Source organism: Ochotona curzoniae, unplaced genomic scaffold, assembly GCF_017591425.1.
Source record: "Ochotona curzoniae isolate NIBS_2020 unplaced genomic scaffold, NIBS_Ocur_1.0 contig_883, whole genome shotgun sequence".
NCBI lineage: Eukaryota > Metazoa > Chordata > Mammalia > Lagomorpha > Ochotonidae > Ochotona > Ochotona curzoniae.
In genome coordinates this window covers 50,378,468-50,391,735 of record NW_024466599.1, presented here as the reverse complement: position 1 = coordinate 50,391,735, position 13,268 = coordinate 50,378,468, and the positions used below count along the sequence as shown (strand labels likewise).

Below are 13,268 nucleotides of genomic sequence, written 5' to 3'. Positions count from 1 at the left end.
GGGCCAGAGGCTGTCCAGGTCACCTGAGGAGACCACCTGGCATTCACGTGTATTTACTGGACTGTGAGTGCGAGCCAGGAAGTTTGCTTAGCACTTTTCATGAAGCAACTAAGAGAGAAGCATTGTGATTTGTCTACTTCATGGGTGAGCATGGGAGGACATAGGCATGGGATATGCACTGAGTAGAATGGATAGTGTTTGCTTTCAGAGTTGACTGATGCTGGTGCCATTGCAGGCCTGGAGGCAGCTTGAGGCCCTCCTCTGGGTGGACCTAAGGGTGCCTCTCTCCCTCACCCTCTTGCAGCCAACCTCCTAAAATCCTGTCTCTCTGAGCTCAAATACCAAGGACCCAAATCAAGACTCATGCACCCAGCACAGGCTGTGGCTGCAGTTTTGGTTGAATCCTGGATGAGCCCTGGACAGGGGACCTCAGGCCATTCCATCTCATACCGAGTATCCCAGCTCCCAGGTATATAGGAAGAGGATGGCCCATCTCCAGCCCCTGGCCTCTGGGGTGCAGGCACTGGTGTGTGTCGGGGGCAGGGAACTGCATGACAATTGTACTGGATGGCAAGCTTGGGGGGAGGTCCCTCAGCTTTAAAGGGGCCCCCACAGCTCAGGGACTACAGGAAACAACAGTTGTTCCTTCTTGAAGTCTATAGCCAAAAATAGGCTGGAAGAGTTGGCAGCAGGTGGTGGCAGGGCTGGGGAAGAGTGGCAAACAGACCTAATCCTAGAGAAGGTGGAATCGCCACTGGATTTGAGCGGCTTCCTGGTCCCATTTCCCTGGAAGGCCACGTGAAACAGGTGCCCAGCACTGGCAGGCTCTGAGGACCCTTGAAGGAACCTCAAAAAATGAGGAGGCATGGCTGTGCACGGAGGAATCCCAGAGATGAAAAAGTGTGTCTGTGAACTTCCAATTGGACCCACCACAGCTGGCCACATGCCCTGCCTTCCCCCAGGCCTGAGCTGGGCAGGGAAGAGACCTTGACCCCGGGGGAGGGACAGCTGAAACCCTCAGGGCTCTCACTGGCTGCCTTTCCCTCTTGTGGTTATACATTGTGAACAATTTTAGTCTCTCTGGGGGTGTTTGCTGAGGTCCCAGTGCCCCCAGCATGAATTGAGGATCCCGTCCAAGGCCTTTCCCTCCTGTTCTTTCTCCTTCCTGCACTTCCCCACATTCCCTGGAAGGGTCCCAGCTAGGAGCTTAGGGACCATGGAGAAGCCACAAACATCAACATGGGGCAGTGGGGCACACTGGTTTGCATCTGCACTGGGCACTGGCTGGGCTGGCAGCCTGAGGAGGAGGTGCCCATGACCTGAAGGACAAGTGGTGGGTATAACAGGGGTGGGTAGTTGTCCTGGTAACTGCTTTGTCATAGCTTGTCCTATACCAAGCTATGACCTGGTGGCTGTCAGGGGCCAGGACTGGCTTGGGGTAGTGGGAAGAGGGGCTTCTCTGGTCCTGTCACCATGAGTGGGGCCAGGACTGTCGTCAACAGTTTCCAAGCCAACATGTGAAATCCGGGCACAGAGAACTCCCTTGGGGATGGAAGGGTCATGCCTTGTGAGCTGTTTGTCACCGGGCAAATCTTTAACTCTCCTCGGTTCAAAACACCCAACGTGCCTCTGCTTGTGGAAGTCTGTGGATACATGTTCCAGGCCAGTTGAATAGGGCTGCCTGGGTGTGAGAGGCCACAGAACTCCCGGGAAGCTGCTCCTTGCCTGATGTCATGGAGGGGCCTACCTACCCCCATTCCCTCAGCTCAGAATCCAGGTCTACTGAGCACTTCCCCCCACAGTGTCCACTACCCTGCCCCAAAAGGAGATCCTGGGGGAGCACCCAGGGCCTCAGTAAATCCAGGGCTCTAGGTTGTGGCCTTTCGCCTTGAAGAACACAAAGTTGGAGCAACTGGGCTGGTTCCAGAGAAGGAGAGAGAGAGGGATGGGCCAGCAAGTGCTCTCCTGCACGTGGCAAAGGAGGGGGTTGTCTCTGGGCTCTGTTTCCATGGGAACCACTTGCACCGGCTGGTTCCTCCAAGCTCCAAAAAGGGAAACTTGGCAGAGGGTTGAGGCACCTGGGTGGCTTCCCTAGGGGCTGAACAGATGTCCCCTCCATCTCCCAGGGATGCCTCGGCGTCCTGTCCTGGCCTCCCCACTCTCCAGGAGATCAGGTGGGACCCCTGCCTTGGCTGTCCTGAATGGGGTCCCAGACTCAAACCCAGGCAGGGATGGCAGCATTTGGGAAGAATGAGGGAATCCTGCAGCCGGCCCCACCACAGGGCAAAAAGAAGGTAAGGAAGGCCCAGCCAGACAGATGAAAGACAAGAGAACCGCCCCAGGTTTTACTGGCCATGTCACCCCAATGGCTTTCATTCTGTTTGAAGAGTAGCAGGTTGCATGAGGTCCCCAAAGAGCAGCCACCTTCTGTGAGACAGCTCCTTTCAGGCCAGCCCAGGTCATCTGAAGCTTGCCAGTACCTGGTGTCTGGCAGGGAGGGACAAGGCAGAGAAGGGAAGGGGGACAGAGAGGGGAGAGGCTGGTCTGACATCGAGAATGCACCCCCACCCTGTCCTGTGCACCCCCGACCCAGGCCCTGCAGCCCCCTCCCCGCAAGCCTCAGCTCCTGCACTTCCTTACCCCCACCCGGCCTGTGACTGGGAACAGAGCGTGTGTGTGCGTGCGCATGTGAGTGTGTGTGTGTGTGTGTGAGAGAGAGAGAGACAGAAAGAAAGAGAGAGGCAGGGGGCGGGCACCCAGGAGAAGGGGTGGAGCGGTGGAAGCAGGCAGGCAGAGAGGGAGGGAGTGAGGGGTGGGCAGGGGGCGGGCGAGAAGCCGCTGGTGACAATTACGTCTGGGTCCAAGCAAACATGAGACAGCTGCCAGCCAGGCCGGGCAGTCCCATTTGCCCGGGCTGCGAAGCGGAGCAACCAGCAACCGTTCCCTTCCGTGCTCAGGATGCAGCGGGCCCAGGTGGGTGACGGTGGGGCCGGGGGCTCGTCAGATGGTGGGGGCTGCCAGAGGCTTCTGGGGGTTGCTCTACACCCAAGATAGCTTGTCCCGTTTCCTCTTGTGACCCCATTTCCTGTTGCCCTTATAAGGACTGCTTGGGAGAAAGTGTATATTGGGGTGTCCTGGCTGGGATCCAGTCCCCTTTTGGGTGAGAGGTTTTGTGTATTTGTGGAAGACAAACCAGGCAGGGGAGGTGCTTGAAGGCCAGCCTGGAGCCAGGTCCAGTGCAGTTAGGTCCTGGCGCAGCTGATCCTGACCCTGGGCCCCTGCCCTTAGGGCTGAAGGAGGGGAGGGTCCTGGGGCACAGGTGCCTCCTGCTCAGTGTTTGGCTGTGAATGCATCCTTTCATCCATCAACCAAGTAGTTGGCGAAGGCCTCCCTCTTCTGAGAGGCCTGTGAGAGCCCCAACAAAGACACTTGTTAACGGGCCCCTCTCCGCGGGATCGCTGGGAGGCCAGACAGAATGTAAAGGGGATGCCTGGCAAGGAGATCAAGAAACGGGGCTGCTGCGGGAGGGGAAGGAAGGAGGAGAACTCATGAGGAGGACTGAGAGGAGGCAAAGCAGCTGAGTCCTTCTGCTCCGACCAGCAGGGAGTTAAGCCTCGGGAGGCCTGGCCTGCTGCCCTGGGATGCATCCCAGCCAGAGAAGCAATGTTGGGGCTGGGTGCTAGGAGCACAGCTTCCCAGAGGCCAGTGGTTGAGCCAAGGCTGGCAGTGTGTCTCTCCCGTGCAGCAGTCTTAGAGGTGAGATAAAAGGGCTAGTGCGCTAGGCAGTTGGGACGAGGGCTCTGTCTGTCTCACTGGCCTCCATCCCTGAGCCTTCCTTAAGGGCTGCTGGGGCTCCAGCCAGCACCTGCTGGCAGCAAGAAACAAGGGCACAAGGATCCAAATAAAGTCAGGGTGTTGTAAGAAATGATGCATCCTGGGATGTATCTCACAGGGACTCCCCACAACAAAGATGACTTCCTGCCTCTCTTCCACCACTACCCTCCCCCACCCCAAGGAGAAACTGGTTTCGGGGCCTGGGCTGCCCCTACCCTGTGGAGTCCATCTCTCAACATCAGCAACGTCAGCAGACATGAGAGCACGAAGCCCTGGGAGCAAAGTGGCAAGTCGCCTTGAAAAAGATGCCTTCTTGTTGTCCCAACTGTGCTCTGGCAACTGCCAGGCATGCCAGGACAGAAGCAGGAAAACTTAGCACCTTATTCCGGTTGGTTCACACTCACTCTGCATGCACACATCACATGCAGCGCAGGCCCCACGCATCCACAGGCAGCAGGCTGCACACGTCCTATAGCTAGTCTGTGTACACGTGTGCTTGCCCTATAGCCCCAGCCACGGGCCACAGTACCTTGCACCCTGCATGCCCATGGATTTCTATCCATCGGGATAGAATCGGCTGCTCGTAGATGTGCCCAGCCAGCTCTGTCCACCAGCAGGGAGGCAATCTTTCCACCAGGCCCCTCTGCTGACCCTGACTGCAGGAGGTTGCTTTGGGTACTTGAGTCCCTGCTCCTCCCAGATGCATGGGGTAGGGGTAGAAGGTAGGAGACCTTTGAGTGCATTTGGGCGTATGCTCAGCCGTTGTGGTCCCACACTCATGGCCTCCCTCTCCTCCCCAGCCAGTTTCTGGATCCCAGTGAATCTACCACTTGCATTCCTGCTAGGGTCCCTTCTGTGACTGGCCCCACAGGGACAGAGGTCCTAGGGGGAGCCTGGAAGAGTCTATTGGCTTCAAGGACAGCAAAGACCTGGTCGACTTGTCAGCCACAGTCAAGGCCCACCCTCACCCCATAACACCCTGAACTGTCAGCCCAGCCTCTCAGCCTTCCCTCCACATTCCTCAGTCATTGGCTAACTTTCCGTCAATCATCCCTGGGAGTGCCTGCCACTCTCATTCAAGACACTGAGAGCCATACAAGGGGTCCAGAGCCCCGAAGTGCCACCCACCCTCATCTCCTTGGAGCTTCGTGCAACTCGTCAGGCAGCTCTGAGTGCTGTCCCCACCTTACAGCGAGAAAGCCCCTTGGCCTGGGACTCATGAGAGAAGGGACTATCTTTTATCTTATTCTTTATAAGTAGATTTATTTTTACTTCAAAGGCAGAGTTACAACAGAGAGAGAGGAGGAGAGAGAATCTTCCATTGCCTGGTTCACTCCCCAAATGATTGGTACAGCTGGAGCTGGGTCAGTCTGAAGCCAGGAGTCAGGAGGTTCTTCTGAGTCTCCCACTTGCGTGCAGGGGCCTAAGGACGTGTGCCATTTTCTAGTGCTTTTCCAGCCCATAAGCAGAGAGCTGGATGGGAAGTAGAGCAGCTGGGACTTCCATATGGGAGGCTGGCACTGCAGGCAGGGGCTTGACATGATACCTCTTGGTACCATCTCCAAGAGAGAGAGCATCTTAACCAGCTCCATGGGCTGGGTCTCGTTGCGCCCTCTGGTCCTACAAGTGAGGGGACCACCTAAGCCATACCGCTCCTCTCCATCCCCCTGCCTCAGCCATTGACCTTGAACCAGCTATGTTTTCTTTTTGAACTTGCTGACTGAGAGGTGTGAAGGAGAAGACCCCAGTGTTTTAAATTCAGGTCCTCTCTCTTTTCAAAATGCTCAAGAAAGGAAGAGCAGATTTACTGACTTGGGAGCTGGGGCTCAGAGCTCTCCCTGCCCCAGCTCTCTCCTACCCAGCTCCAGGCCTCTCTGGAGACCCCAGGAGTAACTACAGGGCCCCGAGTTGGCATCTGGGGGTGGGTGGAGAAGAGCACCTTTGATTTCTAAGAAAAAGAAGAGAGAGAGAGAGAGAGAGAGGAGAGAAATTAATGTGTGTGCCTTTCCAGGAGCCCCAAGCTGGGACAAGAGGGGACAGAGCAGGGGGAAAGCACAGAACAGGGGGAAAGCACAGGGCAGGGGGGAGGCACAGAGCAGAGGGGGAGACACAGAGCAGGGGGGCACCACTTCACCCCACCCCGAGCCCTGGCCCCAGCTGAGTGATGTTTCCCTTGAACAGGTACAGCTGTGAGCTGTGATCAGCCCATGTCCTAGGATGTCACAGTGCAGCCACGTGACAGGGAGAGAGTCCAGGACATCTCTGGGTGCCAGAGGTGGTGGGGAGGGACAGGGCACTGAGCTGAAGCTGGAGGACAGCTGAGAGGGCTCCTGTCCCGCATCTCAGGGGGCCTTGCCCACCCCCTCACACACACATCACTCCTGCTTGGAGCGGCTGCCCCATCTGTCAGCCCAGCTGCCCCCTCTGTTAGGCTGGCCCGGGCCTGAGCTGTGCTCAGCCAGGCAGAGCAGCCCTGCTGGCCTCATCTCCACCTCTGACTGGCCCACAGCAGTGGGCAGCGGAGGGGGCAAGATCTGCACTTCCTTGATGCTGGATCCCAGCCCTGTCCTAAGAGCATCTCTCCTGGAGGGCATCCTGGGTAGCAGCTCCAGGATAGCCAATGCACCTCAGTGATTTGGGACAATGCCTGGTCTCTCTGTTTCTTTCTGGGCCTGAGATAGCCTCTGCCAGGCCCCCACCTGGACCCAGGTCATTGTGCTGAGCAGTCAGGGGCAGTACAGTTGAGAATGAGGGCATGTGTCCTATGGACTCAAGGTCAAGGTGGAGGCCTTACCCAAAGAGCCACAATGCAGGCCCCATGTCCCTCAGCATGCAAACACACATACACAGAGACACACGCAGAGATGCATTCCGTTTCATATAAACTCACAGACTCACACTCAGACACCTGCTGTCTGCTATTGCAGGAGACAGGTGGCCCAGGCAGGTAGCATGGCTCCATGAGGCAGAACTGGGGCCAGCTCTGCCCCCTTCTCACCTTAGCTGTGTGTCTTCAGACAAGTTACCTAGCTCCTCTGTGCCATGGTTTCCTTACTCCCCTGGGGGAGAACAGCCCCATCTCCTAGACAAATGAGATCCCCAATCAGCCCACTTTCCCTGGTCCTTGGCATGTGGCCTGAGCCCCATAAACAGAGGAAACACTGATGTTGCTATATCTTTTGGTTGATGAGCAGAGCCCGGAGATTGATGCCAATCAGTTGCTTGGGGCAAGTCCTGGGTTAGTGTGAGACCTGCATTGCTGGAGAGTAGGGGAGCCATGAGAGGCAGGACTGGGGCCACACAGGACATCCCACCCCAGCTCTGTCCCAGGGCTGTAAGGATAAGGCCCGGGGCGTGTGTGTGCATGTGTGTAGGTGTGAGTGTGTGTGTACTTACATGTACACAGATGTGCGAGTGCGTGGGTATGCATAAGTATATATGTGAGTGTGTATGTGTGTGCATGAGTGCTGGGATCTGTAGGATCCTCCCCACCAAGGTTTGCTGTCTGGCCCACATCTGTGCCCAGGGGTGGGTGGAGAATCCCAGCTCCCAGAAGCCTCCCCATCCCTAATCCCAAGGGCCTGCACGACACAACGCCCACCTCTGCTTCCTGCCATCTGTCCCGAGTGATGGAAATAGAGCGACGGCACGTGGGTGCTGGGCGAGCCAGCCTGAGCTGCAGCCCAGGCCTCAGGGGGACAGTCAGGCGTGTGAGCAGCTCTCGGTGTCCCCAGCTCTCCCTGAAAGGGAAGGGGCTGAGAACATGGGTACGCCTCCCCTACAGACAGGGCCCAGGTCTGTGTATCAGGGGTCCAGGCACCTGCACCTGAGCCATGACGTCAGGTGGAGCCCATGCACACACCCCTTGGAGCCAGTGATGCAACCCCAGGCAGTCTGATTGTGGGGAAAGCCTGAGGAGCTTTCCCTGCTGGACACGACTGGGCCATGAATTTGGGCCTGGCTCCTATGCCAGACAGGTCTTTGCTCAGGATCAGAGGGTAACCAACAGGGATCATCTCTCCCAGGAGCTCCGCATTCACCAACTCACATCACCTTCCTCACCCCTCCGTGAGGGGTCACTGTTATGCCCATTGTGCAGAGGTTCCTAGTGGTCAAGGACTTTGGCCAGGCTCAGCAAGTTCTTATCTGACCCTCTACTGGCCCCTTTCCACTGTCCTCAGCTAACTCAAGTTAGGTCCACCTACTTGCAACCTCACCTGCCCATTCCCTCGCCTGCTGTGTCCCAGTGTCCAGTGCATGTCAGAGGCTCTTAGGAAGTCATCATTGTTGTTCTCCCGTCATGACACCTGGAAGCATGTGTGTGCGTGTGCGTGCACGTGCTAGGATCTGGAGGATCCTTTCCAACAAGTTTTGCTGTCTGCCCCACATCCTCCACTGCCCAGGGGTTGGTGAAGAATCCCGGAGCACCCAAGAGCGCGCAGTGATTTCTGCTTCATGCCTACACCCAGGGTATCACCTCTACAGGAAACAGCCTGGATAATTTAACCCAAGTTTGCCAGGAGCCTCTGCACACCTTCCCTAAACTGCCCCTTGGCACGCTCCCTTCCGGTCCCTCACTTGGCATCCCTTCCACTCCTAATCCAAGTTGGCTTCCTGCTGTCCTCCAGCTCATCCTCCACAGTCCACCTGACTTCATTTCTGAAACACCTCTGGCTAGGACTTGAGCAGGAGTGACTGAACAGCTGGGGCCACTGTGTACCCTGATAGCAGGAGGCAGGCCCAATTCAGCCAGCCAGCCAGTGGAAAACCATCCACTGAACCATGCAAACACCATGCAGGGCTTCAACATCTTTTACAATGCTCGAAGAGAATAGAAAACAAAGTGAAATTATTTGTGATCATTTCAATGTGTTACCCATATAAAAATATTATTGAATGGCTATTTTATAGGCTAATGAATAAAGGTGGGAAACCCAGTGAACCTTCACATCGACAGCACCACTCTGCCAGAGCTAGCCGCTGGTCAAGTGTTTAGTAGCCACAGCGGATGGCTCAGGGTCTGGGACACTTGGCCTGCTGAGCGCGGCAGGTACCTCAGCCTCCATCGGCCATGCTCAGGAGGAGAAAGACAAACTTTCTGGTCCATTGGTGCTCACTCTCACCTGTCTCAAGCTGTGCTGTTGGTTTTAACATTTTCTTTAAAACACCTAGCATTTTGTGTCTTAATAAATCGATTTAAAGAGTAACCTTCCAGTCGGTTTGTAAATGGAGAGTCCACAGTGCCACTTGCTGAAGTCATTACAACAAAGTTATGGAAGTGGAAACAACAGTATTCAATCCCACGCCCCAAGTGTGCCACCTGTCAGAGGCTCTGGATGGAGGCCACACCCTCCCTTTTCTGAGCTTGGGGTTACAGGGAGTTAGCGGGGTGCTATGGGCAACCAGAGTCTAACTGACTTCTAGCACAGAGATATGGCCCCCTGGTGTCAGAGACCTCTACCTCACAGCCACCAGAACAAATCGTGGCTGTCTCTCCTTTGGAAGGAGGGGGAACACAAACCAAAGGGGGTCTGGCCAGGTCAGAGGAGGCCGTGGGATTCAGTTGGGTGACTCGGTGTTTTTAGGACCCTTTTATGGTTGGAGTGAGCATAGATAAGACAAGTTCTCCAAACACTTAACTCGGTGAGGGTGCACAGCAGGTACATTTTCCATGTAGTTCCCTTTCTATCACTCCCCCACCCCATGGATCAGTAGCACTTGGAAAGCTGAGCTGATCCACAGCCTTGAGCCAGGAGACTCCCCCAGGGCTCCCATATGGGTTCAGGGGACCCAAGGACTTGAGCCATCTTGTGCTGATTTCCCAGACTATAAGCAGGAAGTTGGATCAGAAATGGAACAGCCAGGACTTAAGCTGACACCCACATGGGATGCTGGCACCATGACCCTGCTTTCCCAGACCCGAGGCCAAAGGCAGCAGCTAAAACTCAATTTGGGTCTCCCCTGTGGGTGGCAGGGAGCCATTTACTTCAACCATGATTGCTGGTTCCCAATGTCCCCATCAGCAAGAGGTGGGGATCCGGAGGCAGAGCCCAGTGTGGAGGAGCCTGGGCACAATGAGACTGTGTCACCACCAAGGCAACTGCCCAGCCAAACCCCAGTCCCCTGCCTCCTTCCTGCCCTATGATCTGGTCTCCAAAAATGTGGTCATTCTGAAAGGCTCTGTAAACTGCACCACAGAGCACCAGGTGACCTCCGAGCACTGGCTGGCTTCACAGCCAGGTTGGGAGCGTCAGCTGCTCGTTTCCTTTCATGGCTTGGAATTCCGCGGCTCTGCTGCAGGGCGGCCTGCTTGACCAATCACCCGCTGAAGGTCATCAGGCTGTTACAAAGAAAGTGCTGTGAGCACTCCTGAACAGGCTGCTGTGTGCAAACACAGCTCCTCCTTTCTCTGGGCTCAAGCCCCGTGACAGCGATTGTGTGGGAGTCGTCCGTGTTATTTTTTGTAAGAAGCTGCCAGCCGTTCTCAGGCGTGGCCGTGGCATTTTGCTTACCCATTGGCAACGAGCAGGTCTGCCGTTGGGCCTTGTCCTCACCCCTAGTTGGTGTTGTCACTGCTGTCTATTCTAGCCATTTGGATGACTCGTCATGGCTGCTCACGACACAAGTCTCATTAGCACACCTTGGTGGCTGATGGGTTGAGCATTTGTCCACCCGCTTGCTTGCCACCTGTGTGCGGCTCTCACCTGCTTTCAAACAGAATGGGTTCTTTGCTCACTATTACGTTTGGGGGTGAAGGTGTTTCAGGAGTTAGGCACCCAGGAGCCAGGGCCAACTCTCTCTCTTTCTTCTTTAAAGACTTATTTATTTTTATTGGAAAGTCAGATATACAGAGAGGAAGATCTTCCGCCTGCTCATTCATTCTCCAAGTGGCTGCAATGGCTGGAGCTGAACTGATCTGACACCAAGAGCACGGAGCCTCTTCCGGGTCTCTCACGGGTACATGGTCCCAAGGCTTTGGACCATCCTTAACTGCTTTCCCAGGCCACAAGCAGGGAGCTGTATGGGAGACAGGGCTGCCAGGACATGAACCAGTGTCAATATGGGACCCTGGCACTTGCAAGGTGAGGACTTTAACTACTAGGCTACTGTGCCGAGCCCTGGGGCTAACACTCTTAGGATTGACATTAGGGGGCAGAGAGCAGGGTTGGTGGGGAGGCAGGAAATGTGCCAGAGGAACAGGATAGGGGCTGAGAGACAAATAGGGTATGGGAAGATAGGGTCAAGGAAAGGGGTGTCCCGGGAACTGTCCCCTTAGCGAACCTTTGACTTGTGACCCCAAACAGTGTGTCAAGAGTGTGCCTTCTGGCTGTGTGAGTCCTGCAAAATTCCTCATTTCCATGCTGATCATTCTGTGTGGCCTGAGAATGAGCTCATAAATATCCCACGGTCCTTGACAAGCTTCATTCCAGGAGGAGCAGCAGGCCCTCAGCACTGTGCGTGTGGCTGGGGGAGAGATGCAGGTGAGATGGGACTGGCATGGTCAGGCTGGGACTGGGTCATCACCGGGTCACCCCTCACATGGGCAAGGCCACAGGGCTGCCCCTTGGGGCTCCTGGCTCTCCATGCTGGGTGATGCTGGCTGCCCTGCAGGCTGATTTAATGTTCCCTGACAGCTCAACCAGACCCTCTCCCAGACAGACATGTGTCAAATATTCATGAGTGTGACCTGCCCCCTCCACCCTCCCTCTCTGCCTGCCCCAGCCCAGCTTCTGTGGCCTCCTACCCCGGCTCCAACTTCGGAATCCGGTGGACACAAAGCTGTCTCCTGGTGTTCGCAGATGGGATCCTGGACCTTCTTCCAGGTCCAGGAGTCCCTCCTTGCCTTCCTCACCAGGGAGAAGCCCTCAGTCCAGGAAAACAGCAGGACATGGAGTAACGGTTACTTTGGGCACAGCAGTGACATGGCGACTGCCACTCCTTCATCCCCCCAACCCCCAACTTTTCCCTTTCAGTGACCCAGGCTGAGCAATGCCATGGCTGAGACCTCCACACATGGGCCCTGGCCCTGGCCTCTCCCAGACTTCTCAGGAACTTGATTCCTGTACCTGGGAGATGACGGTGGTGTCGCCTGCCTCCTGGACTTGTGGCCCCAAACAGCCGCATTTGAGGCATCTCATAGCAGAACTCAGGTAGGGTCGCTCCCACACCAGTCATGGGCCAGAGCATCCCTTGCATTGGGCACCGGCACCGTCCTGGTGGGACAGTCTCCCATTGCTGAGCTCTCACCAGAGGCTCCTGGGCTTGCCTCAGGGTCTCCTCTGGACAGGTGTCTGCTGACCCTGCACGTGGAGCCCGCAGAGAATACACGAGATAACAAAGTCCCAGCTGCCCGCCACCCCTCCCTGCTCCTCACCCGAAATAAAGGCTTTATTCATTCAGGCCCTTTCTCTCCGGAATAAGCTCTTTAATAATGGAAGAGGCCCCTTTCTGACCCAGCTTGGGCAGCACGTGTTCGTGGGCGTGCATATATGCGTGCATGCGTACCCACGTGTGTGTGCATGTGTAGAGTAGATGAGTGTAGGGGCTTCCCTCTGCCTCCTTCACACGTGCCCAACCTGGCTCTCCCCCTTGTATGACCCACCCTTTGCAGCAGCTCTGGGCCCCATTTCTCACCTCTGGGGACAGCCTTGGAGAAGAGGAAGAATGTGGGGGTGTTTGTGGAGGAGGTGGGGGTGTCAATTGTGACCCTACTAGGGAAGGATACAGTGGCCCCACTCTGGGTTACTCAGGCCGTCAGTGGGGGTTGCAGGTCCAATGCCCCTAGGATTGGGGCCAGTGACATCCAGCAGTGGTTGGGAGTGGGGGATGAGTGACATGTGGACCTGCCCAGGTCTGCCAGGCCCACTTTCCTCCTTGCTCTGTCCCTGAGCCTGGCTCCCAGGCCTTTCCAGGAAGTACTGCTGGCTGCTGCTCTCTGCTGAAGTTTCCTGTCCTGGGGAAGTCTGTCTGGGCCAGTCTCAGGTCCCTTGCACCTGGCAGCCTGCTAGAGACAGAGCTGCCCTGGAGTGCTGTGCCTGCAGAACCTGAACGATGCCCTGTCTGGTTTTCCCTCTAGTCACACACCTTGCAGGACTGTACCGAAGTGGCACATGTGAAAAACTCACAACCATGGAGTGTCCATGGCCAGCTCTCCAACCTAGTGGCCCACCCTGATGGCCAACAAACTCAACAACTCAGAATGGTGCCCTTAAAGAGGGTGCTGGCTCCTCCCCCAGCTGGAACTGAGTGGGGGCTACAACACAAAGGATCAGCCTCTCCCAGTCCCTGCCAGCAAGAGGTGACCCTGGCACCAGCTCCTCAGGCATGGAAGATGGCAAGCTGTTTAGGTGCCAAAATTGAGGGGGACACCAAACACTATTGTAGGAAGACACAAACCTCCTGCCTCTGGGGCCGTAGCCCCAGGCTGCCCTCTC

The 13,268-nt window shown here is 56.1% G+C and overlaps 1 protein-coding gene across 1 annotated transcript in view; it reads left to right on the top strand.

The window, feature by feature from the left end:
* The first annotated feature begins 2,940 nt into the window (after positions 1–2,940).
* The window catches only part of KCNIP3 (potassium voltage-gated channel interacting protein 3), a 67,314-nt gene continuing 56,986 nt past the window's right edge, over positions 2,941–13,268 (top strand). Inside the window, exon 1 of the mRNA XM_040994063.1 lies at positions 2,941–2,973. Within this exon, the coding sequence (XP_040849997.1) occupies positions 2,959–2,973 (15 nt within the window). The 5' untranslated portion in view covers positions 2,941–2,958. The remainder of the gene's footprint in view (positions 2,974–13,268) is intronic.